Source organism: Daldinia loculata (genome assembly GCF_022478755.1).
Source record: "Daldinia loculata strain CBS 113971 unplaced genomic scaffold F4817scaffold_10, whole genome shotgun sequence".
Classification (NCBI taxonomy): Eukaryota; Fungi; Ascomycota; class Sordariomycetes; order Xylariales; family Hypoxylaceae; genus Daldinia; species Daldinia loculata.
Genome location: NW_026054864.1, coordinates 647,189 through 667,924, shown reverse-complemented (window position 1 = coordinate 667,924; position 20,736 = coordinate 647,189). Strand labels below are relative to the sequence as shown.

Here is a 20,736-nt window from a genome sequence, read left to right as displayed (position 1 = left end):
GGCTGCCTATGTAATTTTTCTAAACCGGGTTGGTTGGGAAACCCGAGATTTTTTTTTTTTTCGCATTCTCCCGTTCTCTTGCTCCCCCCCCCCCCCCCCCCCCCCAAAAGATCCAATGCAGTCTGACCCAAGATGCTTCGTCCAGAATCGCTACTGACCCTCCTCATCGTCGCCGTTTGCTTGCTATGGAGCACCGCCGAAGCTTCCACCGGCGATCGGCTACCCGAGTTCCGGGAATGCGTCAAGGTTCGTGTGCAATACCTACCCTCCTAAAGTGTCTTATACGTGGGCTACGGCTACGGCTACGGTGTGCCGACTTGGCTGGAGGGCCCGGATCATCGGCACCGTCGATCTATTTAAGAAAAAAAAAATTGAAATTGACTAACACGGACGGTGTCCGTTAAATAAATATATAGGTCTGCGCCCGTGAGAATTGCGATCCGAATAACAACCCTACCCACATCCGTATGTACCTAGCTATACCTCTCACCGCGAGAAGCTCGAATCGCGCCTCCAAACCGTCTAAACCGTCTAAGCTAACGTTAGAGCTTCTCCGCCTCTCGCAGCCCTCCACCTTCGCCTTCTCTTCTGGACCTGCCCGCAGGAATGCGACTACACGTGCCAGCACATCGTGACGCAGCGTCGCGTGGCCGCGGGCAAGCCCGTAACGCAGTTTCATGGGAAATGGCCGTTTGTGCGGTTTCTCGGGATGCAGGAGCCCTTCTCGGTGCTGTTTAGCTTGGGCAACCTGGTAGCGCACTATAATGGGCTGACGAAGATCCGCGGGTCGATCCCGGCGGCGTACCCGCTGCGCCGGTATTACGAGATGTTCGCGTACTTCGGCATTGCGACTTGGATCTTCAGCGCCATCTTCCACACCCGCGACTTCCGCTTCACCGAGCAGCTCGATTATTTCGCTGCTGGCGCTGGCGTCCTCTACGGCATGTACTACACCCCGATCCGCGTCTTCCGCCTCGACCGCCCCACGCCCCGCCGCCGCAGCTTTCTCCGGATTTGGACTGTCACCTGCTGCGCTTTATATGCCGCGCACGTCACATACCTAAAGCTGTGGCGCTGGAACTACACGTATAATATGGCCGCCAACGTAATTGTGGGCTTGATACAAAACAGTCTCTGGAGCTACTTCAGTTTGAAGAGGTGGTCCGCGACCCACCGATCGTGGGCAATCTGGCCTGGTATCGCCGTCGCGTGGATCATGACGGTTATGGGCTTGGAGCTGCTGGACTTCCCACCGTTGTGGGGAGCCTTGGACGCGCACAGTCTATGGCATCTGGGCACCATCGGCCCTACCATACTATGGTACAAGTAAGTTGGCAGCTTTCTACCTCTCCGCGCTTATATCTGGTGTCAAACTTAACCCAGTCTGCAGTTTCATGGTCAAGGATTCTCAGGAGAACATCGCAAACGCGGACTGGATAAAGGACATCAAGGCCTAACAAACAGCACGCCTTTACTGGTTAAGTTGATCGAATGTTTAGAGTCGATCCTTGTATATCCAAGCGTGGTGCGGTCTATGTATGGCGTTCAAGAAATCTCTGGTAATAGGTCTTATCATTTTTCGGCCGGCAAAAAGGGAATAATATCATAGAAGCAGGGAGTTTGAGGTTCGAATCCATGTGAGTATAGACTAGGTTAATACCTATCATTGACTACCTAAAATATCTATATAGAGCTTGATTGAGACTGCGTGACCTAAACCCTTTTCCTACTCCTACGAGGCAACAATAGTCCGACCTAGAATTTCCATCCAATCCGTTCCCATCCACCTGCCTCACTACAAAAAGATACCAATAGTAAAACCCTAGAATCATGAGGTTAGCTCCAAATTCCCAAGAACAAACACTCAAGCAATCCAGAAAATCAAGCACAAAGCCCGCCAAGGCATCAGAAACCAAATAATCTAAGCATAACACATCCCCACCTCGCCGCAGCGCTCCCACGCCCACCCACCGACACCGAGCAAAAAAAAACCGCGGCAGCACGTGTCGATGCACGCGCGGCGCCCATACGGCCGGCAGGTAGAACGCGGGAACACGCACGGTTCAGCCAAGGAGAACAGACGCCAGCCTCCCCCCTCCCCCCTCCCCCCTCCCTTCTAAAGAAGAAAGAAAGGAGAGAAGGGGGAAAAAGAAAAAAAAGTCGCCCGCCCCCGAAGACGGTCTCATACGGCTCTTCCTAATTTGAGAGGTAAGGTTCGACACTTGCGGTGTCGGGGTCATCATAGCAATGGCGGCGGTGTACGTGTACGTGTATGTGTATGTATGTATGTGTAGGTACCTGATGTACGATACGATACGAAGAAAGCAAATAGCAGGTAAAAAAAATAAGATAATAATAAAAAGTAGAAGGCTTACTTTACCTATTGCTGAAATGAGGGATGAGTCTCCTACCTAGATAAAAGTAGGAGACGGTGGAGGATGAAGTTCGGATATGGAGATGGAAGATGTAAAGAGCAGAAGCAAAAGAAGAAAAACCTTTGCAAATAAATTTCGACACGGATGAACTAGTCCAAACTAAAAAGCGGGCCATTTGCCAACCGCCAGACAGACGGCCTGGGTACGACTCCCCACTAGTTCGATTGACATATCAAATTAACCCATCAGGAAGTATTTTCCTATCATAGAATTGGCAATGTTAGAAATAGACCAGTCGCTTTATCTCGAACAAATAAGAGGTATGTAAATGAATTGTTTTTTTTTCATTGGAGATGCCTCTCTGTCTCCGTACTCTGCAACTAAAACTGCAAAATTCCCGAGCTATGTTGTTTCCGAGATCGCTCCTTGCCATATCAAAAACATCCGTAGACATATCAGCAAAGCTAAACTTAATGCAAAATAATATGAATCTGTACACAGGGTGTAACAAGCAGAGCGCTGTCTATCTAACCCTAAATCCTCAGCACATATGCCGTAATCTTCAACCACGAAGGCATTCTGGGATTGACGTTCCCCTAAATTCGCTCCAAAATACGCGACTCGTTATCATCGTAACATCGTCAAGAGTTGGCGTAAAACCAGCTTGATAAAAATGTATGCAAAGCATACACAAGTCACCAAAATTGCTTTTCATCCAACAATCGGCCCAAATACCGCTACTAGTTGAAAACGACTAGCTGGACGGAAAGCCTGGAAAGTCTGATGCTGTCCAATCCATAGATGAATACTCAATGTTAAAATCTTGAGAAGATGGTTGACTATAACCGGCAGCAAGGCTGGGTGGAATAGTTCCAAAAAGAGTAAAATCACTCGACTTATCCATCGTGCTAGGAGGGAACAGGGCGAAGTCCTGGCCAAACTGGTTGTGACAAGGCTGGAAGTCTTCAAAGCCCTCGTCCACCATAGTCGGCGGTGTCAACATGAGTTGATTACCGTGGCCGAGAGTTGAGAGCTGTGGCATGGAAAACTGCTGGCAGGCATTCGCTGTGAAGTTTGCAAAAGCACTAATGTCTTTGTTGTAAACCGAGTGTGTCGGTGTAGGTATTTGTACGTGGGCACCATAGATATCTTCGAATTGGCCAGTAAACTCAGGGCTCAGGTCTTCAAAAGTGTTGAACTGGTCGGAGTCAGCACTAGAAGGCGTGTTATTGTCAACTGGGGAATATTCCAGTTGGATGTCACTGTCAAACGGTTGGTGTTCATATAAGCTAGCATTGAACTCCTGATCTGACGGATAGGTCGGGAACTCATGGTCATTGTTGTAGTGACCATATAGAGGATCTTCAGGTGGTGTCATCACGAGGTCGGTTTGCTCGCTACTCGGGGTGGGCAAGCTCTTAATCAGAGGTGTAGGTTGGGCAGAACTGCTAGCTTTGCTTGATTTCTTCTGACCGTTGGTCTTGGTCCTAACGTATGTCCAGCCGTGCGCTTTCTCCATATGCTGCTTGCAATTGGATTCACGCTTGGACTTATATGGGCATGGCTTGAAATGGCACTCGAACATGGGAGGAGCCGCCGAATGTTTATCGTTAACATGTCGGTCCATCTCCTTCTCAGTAGGCCAACCATAATCGTGGTATTTGCAGGTAGGAATGGGACACTTCCAAGGACGAGAATGCGTCTTTTCATGCTTTGTCAGATCACAGGGTCGCTTGAATTCCTTACTGCAACCCGGGTGGGCACACTTTTTAGGAGCGAGCTCCTCTGGCGAGGCGTTCTTCTTTCGGCGAGCCATGGATCGCATGATTTCTTCTTCGTCCTCGGCCTGCTCGCTCATTGAACGCTTAAATCGGATTGGGCCTTTTACTTCTTCCTCAAGGTCCTCAACAGGCATTCCGGTAGCCATGGAGATAGCTTTGCCATTCTTCTTTACGCGAACTAACTCCGCTGGTCGACCGTTGGTTGTAAGACCACCAACAAGCTTTACCTCGTCAGTTCTGTCCGTTAGGTTAGCATATGTGCAACCACTAGGGTCATGGCGGGCATCATACGGGTCAACGTCCATCTCGTCTAGCTCCTCTCCAGCGTCCTGTCTCTTGCGGGCCTCTTGCATCTGTTGCGCGTGTTGGCGAATTTGTTCCACAAGATCGATAAAGTAGCCGCTGTTGTAAGGTCGATCGTGAGGCCGGGTTTGTTCTCGGTCGCTAAGGTATTCGACGGTAGCTTGGATGCATCGAATCGAAGTGAGGCAGAAGTCGCGATATAGTTCGACAGACTTTGCGGTCTCCTTCAAGCACAGCCAACGATAAGTAACTCCACATATGCTAGGGTCTTTCATTAGTTGACTCACTGGTGCCATAAAGATAAGTGTCTTCTCGAGGTCCCTGAGACAAACGATCTGGTCCTCCTGGATCCTTCTGGGACAGTCAAGGACAATGGGATGAAACTCCTTGAGTGAAGGTTCACCTAATAGCGGTTTCAGGATATGCTCAGATATGCGGTTCCTAGCACGCGAGCTAAGACGTTGAATATTCTGAGACTTAGAGGCCGTGGCCGACCTTGTGATAGCTGAAGCGCCAGTACCAGAAGACTTGGCCTCCTTCCGCTTCTGATTTGTAGACGCAATGGATGTTCCCAACCCACTATCAGACTCGTGGTGGTGAGAAGAGCGACGGCTGCGAGGACGTAACGTCCTTCGCTCCGGCTCGAAAGCAGTCGGTTCCTCGGACATTGTGTCTCCTACTAGGGTGTTGTCCAGGAAACCTCTGGGGATAGGAAGACAGTCGTCCGAGAAGGGGCTTATAGGGGATAACGGCTCGGCCTTGATAGCCGACAGGGTCACCTCGAATTTGCCAATGTTTAAGGCAGCACGACGAACATGAGCATCGACAACATCATCGAGACTGGTCTGAGAGCGTCGAGGTAGCGAGGGTACTCTGAATGAAGCAGCAGTAGGTGGACTAGTCGGAGGAGTGACAGGAGAATGGAAGGTTGCTCCCTTCCGTAGGGTTAAGTTCGTCTTAACGGTTAGACCATTGCCGGGACCTGAGTCCGGGCGAGTCACCGGGGTCCTTCGAGGGTTGGAGAAGGACATGATGACTCGGTATAACGGGTGCGGGGAACAGATTTATGATAGGCGAGAGGCAAGAGGCAAGAGGCGATCGATGATATCGTTGCTCTGAACTCTGTAAAGACAACGGTACCGGTTAGCACAGTTATGCACCATAAGGCTGAGCAGTCATATGAGTCACAAGGGTCCTCCCACACCGAGTCCCAGATGGCCTGAGACATGAAAAAGATATCACAATTGCCAGCTTGACATTGGTCAATCGATGGGTCTCGGACGAGACGGGAAAGTGAAATATATATATGTGAATATATATATGTGGTAGGGCTAGAAGAACACCCCGGGGATAGGATAGGACATTTCTTACACGAGTAGCAGGTTCACGGAACGGATGAGCTCATGCGTAGAAAGATAGAAGGACTATATGTGCTGATGCGCGTTTCGCGGAAAATAAGACAAAATTGAGTCGAGGAATAGACAAGATATTGCCAACTTGAGCAGAGAAGATGGCTCGTTCTTCGCAAGCTAACCTACGTAGCCTGTGTAACAGATAGGACAAGATAAAAGAGGACACAATAGGACAAAATAATATGGCAGCCTTAGAGAGATACAACAGATGAACTGTTAATAAGCCGGCTGCGCAAGAACACTTTGGTCGCTTGGTCGAGGAAAAGAGGCGCCGGACGAAGACGAAGAGTCGAAGAAGGGTAAGGGCTCTTGGGGGTTTGAGATAATGGGAAGTCGTTATGAAAAGGATGGAGATATTTAGGCAGCAGCCGTCTTCTATGGGGACTGTCAAGGACCACCCATGTCAAGTTACTGGATCAAGTCTAAAAGTCGAGTTTGATGGTTCTAAAAGTAGTGGCTAGGTAGTACCCACTAAGATTCGCTCCAACGCTAATGGTTCACTAACATTTCCGTCACTTCCGCACTAACATGAAATACTCGCTAAAAGTCCTAGAGTACTTTTAGGGCAGATGTAACTCAGCTACGCCTCGCGCTAAACCGGATATGCGGACGCGACCCCGTTTCTCAATCCATAGTTAATTCATAGTTCGCTTACAGTGTACACTACCTACATGGTCCATACATATTCTAACGTTCAATGTTCCTGGCCAAAGATCCAGAATGTCTCTCACATAAATCATGCCACTTGCCAAATCTAACATCCTACCCACGTTTCGACTATTACTATGAACTACATACATGTGTAAATACTACAATAGAAGGACACGTATAGGAAATCACCTCTTACGGTTCATACCAAACAGATATCAATCTACCATATTCATTCGTGTCTGTGAAGTTGTGGAACACGCCGACAAGTAAGAATAGAGATCGGAAGAAGAGAGGTCGAAGATAGGTTGGTATATATCATGCATAATGATTAGCAACGCTGGCCCTGCAGGATCTACAAGCTGTGTTGGACTCGCGCTAAGCCTTGGAATACTTTATTATTAATACCTGATGCGCATAGTAATACTTTGTACATAACGTACATAAGAACCGAGTGGTTCCACGCTCTTCTGTGGCCACCATTCCTTCCAGACGGAGGAGGATTCCCACGTCGTATGACGATTCACAATAAAGCAAGAAATGTCGATAAACTCGGATTGAGCATGTGTTCATGTCGATTTATTGTGAAAAGAACTAGACCCTTAATCAATTACAGTATTAGTTGCGTTGCTAATTGTCCGAGGACCCCTTTTCTTATGTATTATTTAAACAACACCTTCGGTACCGGCCTAAAAGTATCCAGTCTATCCGGCTCGGTCATGTTTCGTTTAATTGCCCCGACCGGCTACTTTATTCCTACCTTGTGACGTCAATTTATAGCACTATTGTAGAGAGTTTCACCGATAATTAAGTCAGTTGTAAAATCCCCGTCCGCGTCTCTTTCGGATCTTCTCGTAGTAGGGGTGTTTTGCGCAGATGCGAAATTTGAGACTCGCGCATTATACATTAAGTGTTATCTCCTAAATCGCATCTGCGAGATTGGTCATTCCCGTCTTTAGAATTCCCGTCTTTAGAAAGGTGCGGATTGATAATTGATTTGATCTTCTTATCGATTCAGCGGAGCACATGAACAATGACAGCACCGCCTGCATCTTTTCTTTCCATCGTTCTTCCAATCAGGAATCTCCACAATTAAGGCTAGCATACTGCTCTGTGCTGCAAGAAGCACTGGAGCAGAAGTTGCAGAACTGAACCTTAAGCAAACAAGGTTCATAAGTGCTTACATACATATATGCAGTGGTCGAATTGCCGATTGCGAAAACCCCCTGAATGGAGGAATCGCATCATCAAAATTAGCGGGATCGAATAGAGTGTTGACACCGCAGCATTCTCCGTTGACTCATCCATCTCGGGAGCTTACGGGCATTGGTTTTTGTCTCATGCAGCAAATCCCCAACAGCAGCTCATCAGTCTGCACTGCTGCAGATTCACCAGTCCTAGAGTTCCTGCAAATGTGATAGATTTAAAGGGTCCCAATATGACTCTCCCAATATTAGATCTGCCCTCTTCACCCCCTCCTCCCCTCCCCTCCCCTTGGCGACGATTGGTTGACACGTACCACGTCGCATCCTCCAAGTCGTCTATCTGTGGTCGTCAGCCCTATCAATTGATCAATATTGACGACCCATAACGACGACACCTCTGACCAATAGAATCATCCGGAATTTAGATGCCTTTTCACCACACCTGCGCGTCAAATGTAGAATATCGGTGCCTGACCTGGGTCTATTATCTCGATTCAGATCTCTCGTCATGGAATACGTAACTTAAACGCGCAAATCTACTATGTATGTAGTATCAGGCAGATGTTTTACAGATCGCTACCGAACAAAACTTACGAATTCAAGATCAAATTAACAGGTAACCATGTCAAATGGATACTACGATATGTACCTAGCTCTAAACCCTGGATTCCTCCTCACTATTGCTCACCTGTATATTATCATCGTCGTCAGTGAGCAAAGCCAAGCGACATGCCTCTAGTCTAATTAAGCGTGGGAAAAACAAACCATCGTATCCATTGTCTACCTATGCTCGCTAAAACAGGCATTTCTTATTTCGGTACTCGTGTCTGGGTATAGTGATAGTGATATCTTCTCTACGTAGCCGGGAGCTGTTTGTATTATTGGGAAGACTCACAATACTTAAGCGCGCGGCATTATCTTAGATTCTAGAACGCGCCCTTGCGTCCATAGCCATGTCCCGTGCGGGAGTAGAGATCATTACCTCTCTGAGCTAACGGCGAGGGAGTATAGGCAAGTCTTCTCCTGTCATTGTCGTCGTCGTTGTCGTCTTCGCTAGAAATATCGCTAACCCCGTTACTATCTACAGAACCCCGACGTATACCCCGGGATGTCTGTTGGTACCGGCGGGGGTTCATGTTCATGGTCTCGGACATCCTAGGTTGTTCACGGACTACTCCATGAACGCTCCCATGCATACTTCCGTACCGGTGCAGGTTGTCCCGATGGACTTCTACTCTCCCGCCCGGAACGTTCTTCAACCGGGAGTGTTCCGATATAGCGGCGCGGCTAGGCTGGTTGGGGTACTGGTATTGGTATTGGTACTGGTACTGGGAAGGCTGGCTATAGTACTGGTCCCGGGTAGATTGTCGAGAGCGCTCCGGGTCGTACACGCGACGGAGGTCGCTACCCGGGAGACCAACGAAAGCTTCCATAAGTTCGGGCTCGACGTGTGAGTCCCTATTCCCAGGTTGCCCATAATTATAGGAGTTACTCATATTATGGTTGCGCGGCCACCCGTAGTTCTGAGCTGCACGAGTGGCTTCCCGACGTGGAGAACGTTCATAACGTGGTAGATGAGCACGCCTATCCCGTCGCTGTCGCTGGGGCCTATGGTCATCATAGTCGTCGGGACACATACCTAAACACATCGTGAAGTTTCTACTAGTTAGACTTGGCGATAGTTCGGTGTTTCTAGAGCGTTCTTGTCTGAACGGAGAAATAAGGGGGGTAAGAATCGAAATGCTATACCAGATAGCTTGAAAAAGTGATACTGTTTTTCTACCAATAAACAATGCTAGACACTGCTTTGGTAGTTCCAGTAGAGTAGAAATTAAATAGAATGGGAAGGTACAACCGGGCAAGATATTTCTCACGGTGTGAATGTGCTTGTGATGTGTTTATATGAGTCAATAGGGGTGACCTCTTACTCTATTGAGCGGGTATTCTTTGTCCTCTCTATTGTTGTGTCTTTGTGACTTTAGGAGAATCACCGTGACACTAAGACAAGTAGACTGATATTTTCGTAAAAGCACTCTTTATTGAATCATCTGCTCAGAAGTAATTAACAATAACATTAACAATAACATTAACCAAAACACATAATTATATACTACGAACGAACAACCAGCTCATATGTGAACAATGTCAAATCTCCATTCTAGTTTATATACAGCGAATATGTTGCCGATTTGCCCCCGGACACTATCGGTTTATATTTATCGTGCTAATACATAGTTTAACCAGTCACTATATCTCGAGACAGCGTCAATTCAGATATTGCGATACTTAGCCTTTCCCCCAGTCAAGCACACCATTACCCATAGTACCTACGGGTAAGTTTCTTGTTAAGAGTTGGGTTGGTGTTGACTTAGTAGTAGAAACCTGTGCTGGTTCATAATCAGAACACTTATTTATCGCATGTCTTCGATGCATAAATATATCGATATTAGAGGTCCTTAAAATACCCATATAGAGAGGAGTGAATTGAGTAGGTAGATTTACCTTCCCCCCTGTCTTACCACAATGCAATGATCCTCGAGCAAGATAATAACTTATATAGGAAGTATAATAGAACAACGGTAGATGTTTGGCCGTCAGAAGAGTAGCAAACCTTTCTTGCCTTAATCATCATTTCCGAACAGTCAGAAGCAAGCGTTCTGTTTGGTAATGAAGTTGCCACCACTGAATGAATTAAAGCTGTCATCTACACCACTAATTACGGAAGTTTAAACATCACATAAAGCGGAAAGGAGACAAGCATCGAAATGAAGACTATAAAAAAGCTACTAGACCGAAAGGGGTGCAAGGAGAAAAGCCGAGATAATGCAAAGAACGGGAAACATGAGGATGCCTCGTCGTTCGAGGAAGAGAATAGCGCACATGGCGCCCATACCATAACAATGGACTACACACCCCAGAGTTACGGCATGGTAGAAACGCCTACCTATCTTCATTTCGGCTCACCATACGACCTAGCGAGACTATTCGACGAGCGTGACCGCGTAGAGAACCAAATACGTCGACGTGCCAAGACGAAAGGCACAAAGGAAGCCGAGCTCGTACTCCGCGAACCAACTATCCGCTCGGTCAAGCAACTTTATCAGATCTGCAAGCAAGCCGAAGTCGTTGCCAAATATGGTCTCGCAGGCAGAATCGCGTACAATTTTAGTAAGTCCACCGGTTGGAATAGACTTAACATTTCAAGATTACCTTCGCTGCAGCTCAGAAAGCCGAGGGAGAAGGTGAGAAAGCCTAGTGGCCTCCTCGGCACCTCCGTTGTCGAGCCTGATTTCGACATGTCAACGTTTTCGTTTAGTATCGATCGGCCGTCGTCGCCTGTCAGTGAAGCTGGGGGCTGGAGAGACTTGCCGTACACGTATGGGGACTTGGAGATGGGCCCCCCTAATCCCCCGGTGACGCTAGATCTCTACACGATTGAGGAGGAAGAATGGGAAGTGAGCCGGGCAACATCCCTTACGATGACGAAGATACCTATATGGCAGGTACGTATGGTACATGTACCTCCTCGAATTAACCTTCACATTACCAACAAGTAGGGTGAATGAATATACTAGGAAAGTCGCTAACGAAGAGCGTTAGGTCCCGACTTGATTGAAGTGCCTCTGATTTTATTTCTTTTTTATTTCTTAGTGACATGATTCTGTCTGGATAGCTAGTATGACTCATACCCCTTGAGATCACGGCAGCTCCTAGTTTGATTTTAGGTGAATGCAACCAATGTATTTAGATCAAGCTTTCGATTGCCCCTGGGAATTTCTACGGGAGAGCAATGCACTCAATCTCAACGTCGACAGCCTTGGGCAGCTGCTTGACGGCCACGCAACTGCGGGCGGGCTTGTGGGTAAACCACTTCTCGTACTCCTTGTTCATGTCGGCGAACAGCGACATGTCGGCCAAGAAGATGTTAACCTTGACGACCCTCTCGATGGAGGAACCGGCGGCTGTGAGGACAGCCTTCAGGTTGGAAATGCAGACTGCTGTCTTCTCGCCAATGGTACCTTCCACAAGATTGCCATTGGCGTCACAGGGAATCTGGCCAGAGCAGTAAATGGCGGTTGGCGTCTTGATGGCGTGGGACTATGATAGCTACCTGTTAGCTCTCTGAGTGAATTAAATGTTGGGACTCATCTTGTTCATACGTAAGGTCCAGCAGCTATATATATATAAGTTAGTTATTATTCATATTGTTCTTTAATATTATATTGTTTTCACTTACGCGGAGCTGCGTCCTTGGAGAAGACGGGTGTGATGTCAGACATAGTGCGGATAGGGGTTGAAGCTCGGAAGACGAAAGACGTTCGCGAAGCTGGAATTAAGCTGCGACGGACTGTAGATGAGAGAAGTGCTCGAATTGGAGATGCTCGAAGAACTACGGGCATAGCTAGACTAGAGTATAGACTAGAGTATAGACTAGAATATATAATAATAACCCGATTGATGTCTTTGTAATTGTTCTTAATGAGTGGAGATTTGTAAGCTATAGTTGTTTTAGGGTTCGCAGTCCTCTCCGTACTTCGGCGTCCCGGCTCTTGATGGGGGGGAAGTTGCCAAGCTCCGTACTACGTGAGCACGTTTCTAAGTGGGAAGAGAGTAGCGCTAGTTAGCCCTAGTTACTTAAACTTGTTTAGGTATTGTACACAAGCTTATTTATGTAGATGAGATCGGTGATCGGTTATCGATAAGATATCCGTAAGAGATCGGTTTCGGCACAAGCTCTATTTCTTCACTACATGGTACCTACGACTCAGCCCACCGTAAGAAAAAAGGGGGCGTGAGGCTAAGGTGTTGCCAAGTGGCCAAAATTAACTTGATAACCCCTATCCGCCCAGCTAGGCAAGGTACAATACCACTGTACCCGTCATATTAGGTACCGACATGGTATGTACCTAGGTAGGTAGGTAGTATAGAGTGGAACACACGCACGCTTGCGCGACTGAAGCTTCCCCTGCGTTAACTAAGATTTTAACGAGGGCCGACTTTTTGAACACTTCTTCTTGATCACCATCTTCTATCCTTCTCGACGACTTTGGCGTCAACAATCGCAGCTTTCGGCCTACGAATTGGCCGTGCCGTTGGTAATTATTTATCTTACCCTTTTCTTTGTTTCTGTAAGTACATCTACATCTAACTACATCTAACTATAGTTACTACATCTACTACAATCTACAATCCTTGTAATGTGGCGGTAACACGTCAACTGCGACGTGTTCACCCACATCGAAATATCCTACTTACCTACCTAGGTTACTAACAATCGGGTCCGAATAGTTTCTAAACATCAATTTCTTCTAAACTGCGTTCCTTTATACCATGTCGACACCCCCTCAGGGCACTCCGCAGGGCACTCTGCGCCAGCGGAATGTCCCCGGTTCTTCTAAAAAGAAGAATGGCAGTTCTGATGATGTGGATTCGGAGCTCGACAACCTCGTCAAGGCAAACAAGAAGGTTACCAAGAAGCACTCAGAATGGGACTACAAGGTCGCTCTGACCGTGATCACGATCCTTGCCTTCATTTCGAGATTTTGGGGTATTAGCCACCCGAACGAGGTCGTCTTCGATGAGGTTCACTTCGGTAAAGTAAGTAGAGACCGTTTGCAAATATAATCACTAGGCTTCACGTAGAAAGCATATAGAAGACACTAGCTTATTCCTGCTTTCCCAATTAGTTCGCTTCGTTTTACCTCGAGAGAACTTATTTCTTCGATGTCCACCCCCCGTTCGGAAAGCTTCTCTTCGCCCTTATGGGATGGCTTGTGGGATACGACGGGCACTTTCACTTCGAGAACATCGGTGATTCGTACATTGCGAACAAGGTCCCTTACGTGGCTTTTCGCTCTATGCCCGCACTCCTCGGCTCGTTGACCGTCTCGGTGACTTACCTTATCATGTGGGAGTCAGGATATAGTCTTCCGGCATGTATCGTCGCTGCTGGTCTCGTACTTCTGGATAACGCCCACATCGGTCAGACTAGGTTGATTCTACTTGATGCTACCCTTGTATTGGCCATGGCATGCAGTCTGTTATGCTACATCAAGTTCTACAAGCTGAGACACGAGTCTTTCAGTCGTAAATGGTGGAAGTGGCTCATTTTGACCGGCTTCGCGCTCTCTTGCGATATCTCTACTAAGTATGTCGGACTCTTTGCCTTTGTCACTATTGGCTCTGCTGTCGTCATCGACTTATGGGATTTACTCGACATTAGACGACCAGGCGGCGCGTTAGACCTTCGAGAATTCGCTTACCACTTCGGTGCTCGTGCTGTCGGGTTGATTATTATTCCTTTCCTATTTTACCTATTCTGGTTCCAGGTTCATTTTGCTATCTTGACGCGATCTGGTCCTGGCGATGATTTCATGACCCCCGAGTTTCAGGAGACGTTGTCTGATAATGTCATGCTAGCCAATTCTATCGGCATTGACTACTACGACACCATTACTATACGCCACAAGGAAACCAAAGCTTATCTTCATAGCCACGACGCGAAATACCCTCTCCGCTACGATGATGGCCGAGTTTCCAGCCAAGGCCAACAGGTGACGGGATATCCGTACAATGATACCAACAACTATTGGCAAATTCTCCCTGCCACCGACGATCATGAGATGGGCCGCCACGTCAAGAACCACGAGCTCGTCAGACTACGACACTTGGTGACGGATACAGTTCTATTATCCCATGACGTTGCCTCTCCTTACTTCCCTACTAATCAGGAATTCACTACTGTACCTCTAGCCGACGCGTATGGAAGTCGTTCAGCGGAAACTCTTTTTGAGGTCAGAATCGAACACGGCAAACCCAACCAAGAGTTTAAGAGTGTTTCCAGCCATTTCAAGTTGATCCATAATCCCAGCAAAGTCGCAATGTGGACTCACACGAAACCCCTTCCAGAGTGGGGACACAAGCAACAGGAGATCAACGGAAACAAGCAGATTGCGCCTAGTTCGAATGTTTGGATCGTGGAGGATGTTCCGTCTGTCCCGGCTGATTCCCCCCGCCGACAGAAGCAAGAGCGCCAGGTTAAAACTCTGCCATTCCTTAGGAAGTGGTTCGAGTTGCAGCGTTCAATGTTCTGGCACAACAGCCAGTTGACTAGCAGCCACCCGTATGCTAGCCAGCCGTACCAGTGGCCATTCCTACTGAGGGGAGTTAGCTTCTGGACACAGAACGAGACCCGCCAGCAAATTTACTTCCTGGGTAACCCTATCGGTTGGTGGATTGCCAGCAGTTTGATTGCCGTTTATGCTGGTATCATTGGTGCTGATCAGGTGTCTCTACGCCGCGGTATCGACGCCCTAGACCATCGTGAGTTAAAATTCTATTATCCCACCCTTATTCAGCAGCTAACTTAGTTCAAAGGTACCCGTTCTCGTCTTTATAACTCTACTGGATTCTTTTTCCTAGCATGGGCCACACATTATTTCCCATTCTTCACTATGGGACGTCAGCTTTTCTTGCATCACTACCTCCCTGCTCATCTCGCATCATGCCTTATCGTCGGTTCCCTACTTGAATTTGTATTCAACGCCGAACCGTCTGCGGAGGAGCCGTCCTACCAGGATGTTAAGTCGGGTAAGAAGCCTGCTCCGGGCCCTCGGCGACACATCACCGCCCGAGAGAGATTCGCCGGCCAGAGTATGGTCCCGGCATGGATCGCATGCCTTGTCATTCTATCTTTAGTCTTTGCCAGCTGGTACTTCTTCCTGCCGCTGACCTACGGCTACCCCGGCCTTAGCGTGGACCAAGTCCTCCGACGGAAGTGGCTCGGATACGATCTCCACTTTGCTAAATAAAGTGGTGAAATTTTGGTGAGATGAAATGAGGACTAGGTAATCTTGGTATGTAAACCATAATCTTAGGAGACGACGTAGACACAGGTGTACGATTGAGCGCAGCATCTAAGGGGCGAAAATGGATAGGTTGGGCAGGCTTTGCGTTGATCCAAAGGCAATGGCAATGGGGAGAAAAAGTCCGTTTTTTGCGATGATGAAAAAAGCATCATCTGGTTTTTTTTGGACCCCGTCACCTGTGTACTCAGGACTTCTGTAATCTATAGAGGCGATACGGGAATCAATCTCATTTCTCATTTCATAAAACATACATACTTTGTGGTGATTAATGGCTACGTGGTTCATGGTTAATTATCTAGCATTTGGATGCTTGGAACATCATCAACTCCTATCCCTCACCTATCTCTTGCTTATCTCTTCAAATCGTTCATAAGTTGTTCCGCAACTATTTTCCCAGCTAGACAACTCGTATCTACTGTGCTCGCGATCGTGTGGATGGCCGACGTCCACCATAGGCCTTTGTCGGATAGCTTAAATGGCGGGAATCGGCTAGATGGGTACATATAGGGGTAGGCTTTTTCAAGCTAGGTAGTAAATGCGTTAGTATCAATTCTGTCGGACCGGGATAGTCTAGTCTGATAAGGCTTACCTTCTCCTGATACAACCAAGTGATCCTCGGGTTCAGTTGTTCTAGCTGCTCTACGGCATCGCTGTCCGCCAGAGCACGGTACAAGTATTCAACGGTGCTACTGCCGTCATCTTCAACTCGGACGACGTCTCTCACGAACGCTAGTTCCCTGATACCTCCAAGGGCGTTCTCGAGGAATAGGACTTGGTTCACATCGCCGTAGGCACCGATTCGTCTCGGCACCGTGAAGAATGCAACATACGCAGTGCGATATGCCAGGATCGAAGCGGCCTCGACGTCTTCTGCGGAAGCAGCGCGGTATAAGTCGAACTTTGGGGCGGCAATGATGACTTTGTCGAATGCTTCGGCTTGCAGACGGCCTGACGGGGTAGTATACTGCACAAGCCAAGCAGATTCGTCCTCGCTGATCTGTGCGTACTTGACGCCGTGGACTTCCGTCGACTCTCGGACGTTCGCACCGATCGCACTGACGATCATATCTAGCCTATCGAGGAGTTCGCCGCCCACATATGCGTTCGCGGTATCTTCTATGCCCGCAGCGAGCATCAGTGCTAGAGCACTGATATCTCCCACGTTCTGCGAGTACATGCGGCCGACTTCCGGCGCTAGGACTTCGGGTACGTAGCCGCCCCCGATGCCGCGGTCGTTGAGTTCGTTTCCCGTAGACTTCTTCACGTAGTCGTATATGCCTAGGGAAATCAAGAGCTGCGCGAGGTCTGGTACTAGGGGTACGTCTACGAGGCGGTCTTCTAGTTCGGCGCCTTGCTTTGCCATGGCGCCGGCGGACCAGACGGAGCTTCCGTATTGGAATATCAACCCCATCCAGTCGAAGAAGGGTGTTTTGGTGTAGGGACGGGTGGTCTGCGCGATGACGCGGTCACCGTTGAAGCTGGGGGTGGTTAGCACCGATATGATCAGCTTTTATGTAGCTTTAAAGGACTTACTAGCTGACCCGTTGACTACCAGCTTCAGAGGTCTGAACCTCGTCTCCAAGCGTCTTCTCCGATGTTCTCGAAAACAGCGGGTTACCCCACAATAAGCCGGTTCCGGCGATGTCTTCGGCGATGATAGGGTCCTGCGTGGGATCATCGTAAGGAAAGACCTGACCGCCGGTGGAACTGTTCAGAGCTAACTGTCCTCCGATTAAGGGGCGGGACTCGAATATAGTGATATTGACGTGGATGCCCCGGGCATTGGCCTTGTGGTATAAGTGCTGAGCCGCAGATATGCCAGCTGGTCCAGCCCCTTGAGTTCGTATTAGATTTTTGTCTCCTTTTGAAAAGGGTAGGTAGGTCCAGGGATTTATTTACGTACCGATAATAGCAATGGCGTGAATAGGAGGGGGTGGGGCTACGAATATGCCCTTGATGAGACCGAAAAGGGTTGGGATGAAATAGATAAACGTAGCAAGGTGGAGGAAAAACAGGAGGAAAAGTAGGATCACTATAAACCACTCTCCGATACGCGTGTATGACGGTCTTGGGATGTCGATGTGGACTTGTCTTAATTGAATCTTAGTCTGAAGTAACGGGGTCTGTTCTGAGGGTGAACCACGACTTGAGGAGCTGGATTCTGCCGGATAGCACGAGTAAGCTGGCGGCGGGGATTCACTCCGGTCGCTCGGGGCGAGGATGGAACCTGGCCGGGTGTAAATATATTTCGCCATTCTTGCAGAGCTGCTACAATGACGGTGAGTATATTGAGTAGTTGAGCAGCTCGCTCGGTTGCCACATAAGAGAATTAACTATACTATGTAGGTTGTTGTGAGGTGAGGTGAGGTGAGGTGAGGGAGCCTGGAGCCTGGAGCCTTGTTTGAGGCCAGGACGGGGCGCAGCTTCCCCACCCCAAATTAACCGCAGACCAGAGCTATTGAGAAGGTGAGATATGATAGAAAGCTCAAGCTCTTTTATTGGTTTAAGTGTTTGTTACACAGCACAACCCTATCCGTTAAATATGATTATGTAGGTAGGAGTACAAGGTATTGGGGGAAAGAACCTTAGGCATGGGGAGGTACAAATGTACATAAACCTAATAGTTCCGTAAACAATACTTCATAGTTATTTCAGTAAACTTAAACTAAAATTTGTTAAAATCGGGCTTACGCCCGATTGCGCCACAGGCGCCACAGAACGCCTGGCCCGTGTCATTGTATTTGTGGGTTATAAGTGTAAGTTTTAACGAATTTTAATTTAAAATAACTCGGGCGTTTTTAATTACGTTAAAACAAGTTTTTTTAAAAATTAAACTTTATATTTACGATAATTTAATATTTAATAATAACGTATAAAATAGCTTTTATTTTTGTAATTTAAAGTTAATAATATATTTTTTTTACTTTTTTATGTTTTTTATATATTTATATAATATTACGTTATAATATTTTAAATTTTAACGTTTAAAAACATATAATAATATATTAAAATAATATTTACATTTATATATATATTTATAATAATATATAATATATTTTATTTTTTTTTAATTTAAAGTTAATATTATGTTTTTTTTACTTTTTTATTTTTTTTACATATTTATATAACATTACGTTATAATATTACAAGTTTTAACGTTTAAAAATACGTAATATGTTATATTAATATTTACATTTACGCGTTTATACCCATAACCACGTTTTATACTTATAACCACGTTTAAAATACTTTTTATTTTTATAACTTAAAACTTTTAATTTAATTACTTAAACCTTTTAATTATTTTACATACCCGTATAACATTACGTTATAATGTTATAAACTTTAACGTAATATATTTTTAAAAACGTTACGACCGGTGTTATAACCGGTGTTATAACCAAGGTTATAATGTTATAATTAATGTTATAATTAATTTTAACATTTTAAAAAGCTTAAAACGCGTGTATTTATTAATAATAAAGTTAATAAATGTTTTAAATTAATTAAAATTTACTTTAAACGCATTAATATTATTATTTTTAATATTATTTTTAATATTATTTTTAATATTATTTTTAATATTGTTTTTAATGTTAAATAATTTAATATAATAAAAATCGTTTAAATTACTTTAAATTAAAAATGTAAAATTTGTAAAAAAAAATAAGTTAAAAATGTAATTAGTTAAAAAAAAATGTAACGGAAAAAATATAATAAAGTTTATTTTAATGAATTTAAATTAATGACGCGAATTTCGTTATATTTTTTCCGTTATATTTTTTTTAACCAATTATATTTTTAATTTATTTTTTTTTATAAATTTCGCATTTTTAATTTAAAGTAATTTAAGTAATTTTTATTATATTAAATTATTTAATATTAAAAATAATATTAAAAATAATAATATTAATACGTTTAAAATAAATTTTAATTAATTTAAAATATTTATTAACTTTATTATTAATAAATATATATATTTACTCGATTTTTTAAACGTTTAAATATATATATTTTAAACGTTTTAAACGTTTCGAAATAATAATTAACCGTAATACCGATTATAATACCAGTTATAATATTAATTATAACATTTTTAAAAATATATAACGTTAAAATTTATAATATTATAACGTAATATTATATAAATATATAAAATATTAAAAAAGTTTAAAAAATTAAATTAAAAATTTTAAGTTATAAAAATAAAAAGTATTTTAAACGTAATTATAAGTGTAAACGTATAAATGTAAATATTAATATAACATTTTTAATATTATTATATATTTTTAAACGTTATTTTAAACGTTAAAACTTGTAATATTATAACGTAATATTATATAAATATAAAAAAAAAATAAAAAAATAAAAAAAACATTATAATAACTTTAAATTATAAAATAAAAAAATATTTTTAATATTATTATTAATTTTTAAATTATTATAAATATAAAGTTTAATTTTTAAAAAAATTTATTTTAACGTAATTAAAAATGCTTAAATTATTTTAAATTAAAATTTATTAAAACTTACATTTATAATTTATAAATATAATTATATAAATTAAACGTTTTATGGCGTTTATAACGTTTTTAACGTAATTAAACATAAGTTTAATTTTTAACAAATTTAATTTAAACCATTAAAATAAAATAAAATTTACGTTATTAATTTAAATTTATTAAAATAATTTTATAAATAATGTTTTATTTTATTATTTAATAACATTAATAAATTTGTAAATTTTTTAAGTTTAAAAGTTTTTTTTTTTTTATTTTTTTTTTTTAACATTTTTTTTTAATAAATAATATTAATTTAACGAGTTATATATTTTTAATTATAACGTTATGTTTAACCGTTTATTAAAAATTTATTACGGTTAATTAAATAAAATATTATATTAAAATAAAAAAAATCCGTAAATTTAATTTAAAAAAGTAATTAATTATAAATTAACGTAATTAACTTAAATTATTACAGTATTTCGCATTTTTATATAAAAAAAAAATTATTTTTTTTAAATATATATATTATAACGTTATATATAATATGTTTTAAAAAAATAATTTTTTATTAAATTAAAAAATTTAATTATTAAAATATTTATACATTTAAATAATTTTACAATTTTAATAATTATAACA

General features: G+C 43.8%; 7 protein-coding genes across 7 annotated transcripts; 3 read left to right on the top strand and 4 right to left on the bottom strand.

Moving 5' to 3' along the window:
* Positions 1 to 14: 14 nt before the first annotated feature.
* On the top strand, positions 15 to 1,689 carry F4817DRAFT_330360 (Per1-like protein). The gene is made up of 2 exons (XM_049302385.1): positions 15 to 1,326; positions 1,391 to 1,689. Exons 1-2 carry the CDS (start codon positions 710 to 712, stop codon positions 1,455 to 1,457), a joined length of 684 nt encoding a protein of 227 aa, XP_049161595.1. The 5' UTR covers positions 15 to 709; the 3' UTR covers positions 1,458 to 1,689.
* A 783-nt stretch (positions 1,690 to 2,472) lies between these two features.
* F4817DRAFT_330345 (uncharacterized protein) lies at positions 2,473 to 5,853 on the bottom strand. Its single transcript, XM_049302384.1, has 3 exons — positions 4,747 to 5,853; positions 4,448 to 4,683; positions 2,473 to 4,393 (listed from the first exon to the last, which is right to left on the bottom strand). The coding sequence occupies exons 1-3, from the start codon at positions 5,488 to 5,490 to the stop codon at positions 3,130 to 3,132; spliced, it is 2,244 nt and encodes a 747-aa protein (XP_049161594.1). The 5' UTR covers positions 5,491 to 5,853; the 3' UTR covers positions 2,473 to 3,129.
* A 2,527-nt stretch (positions 5,854 to 8,380) lies between these two features.
* Positions 8,381 to 9,590, bottom strand: F4817DRAFT_17160 (uncharacterized protein). The gene has a single exon (XM_049298212.1). It carries the CDS (start codon positions 9,371 to 9,373, stop codon positions 8,651 to 8,653), a length of 723 nt encoding a protein of 240 aa, XP_049161593.1. The 5' UTR covers positions 9,374 to 9,590; the 3' UTR covers positions 8,381 to 8,650.
* An 899-nt stretch (positions 9,591 to 10,489) lies between these two features.
* On the top strand, positions 10,490 to 11,336 carry F4817DRAFT_313581 (uncharacterized protein; the record flags this gene model as incomplete). The annotated part of the gene is made up of 2 exons (XM_049300265.1): positions 10,490 to 11,227; positions 11,325 to 11,336. The coding sequence occupies 2 exons, from the start codon at positions 10,490 to 10,492 to the stop codon at positions 11,334 to 11,336; spliced, it is 750 nt and encodes a 249-aa protein (XP_049161592.1).
* Positions 11,337 to 11,391: 55 nt separating this feature from the next.
* On the bottom strand, positions 11,392 to 12,379 carry F4817DRAFT_17146 (endoribonuclease L-PSP). The gene is made up of 3 exons (XM_049298209.1): positions 11,962 to 12,379; positions 11,885 to 11,898; positions 11,392 to 11,822 (listed from the first exon to the last, which is right to left on the bottom strand). The coding sequence occupies exons 1-3, from the start codon at positions 12,122 to 12,124 to the stop codon at positions 11,502 to 11,504; spliced, it is 498 nt and encodes a 165-aa protein (XP_049161591.1). The 5' UTR covers positions 12,125 to 12,379; the 3' UTR covers positions 11,392 to 11,501.
* A 676-nt stretch (positions 12,380 to 13,055) lies between these two features.
* Positions 13,056 to 15,822, top strand: F4817DRAFT_363276 (glycosyltransferase family 39 protein; the record flags this gene model as incomplete). The annotated part of the gene is made up of 3 exons (XM_049306625.1): positions 13,056 to 13,322; positions 13,412 to 15,047; positions 15,102 to 15,822. 3 exons carry the CDS (start codon positions 13,056 to 13,058, stop codon positions 15,533 to 15,535), a joined length of 2,337 nt encoding a protein of 778 aa, XP_049161590.1. The 3' UTR covers positions 15,536 to 15,822.
* On the bottom strand, positions 15,822 to 18,177 carry F4817DRAFT_330329 (uncharacterized protein). Its single transcript, XM_049302383.1, has 4 exons — positions 17,496 to 18,177; positions 17,126 to 17,426; positions 16,182 to 17,070; positions 15,822 to 16,116 (listed from the first exon to the last, which is right to left on the bottom strand). The coding sequence occupies exons 1-4, from the start codon at positions 17,845 to 17,847 to the stop codon at positions 15,943 to 15,945; spliced, it is 1,716 nt and encodes a 571-aa protein (XP_049161589.1). The 5' UTR covers positions 17,848 to 18,177; the 3' UTR covers positions 15,822 to 15,942.
* Positions 18,178 to 20,736: the final 2,559 nt, after the last annotated feature.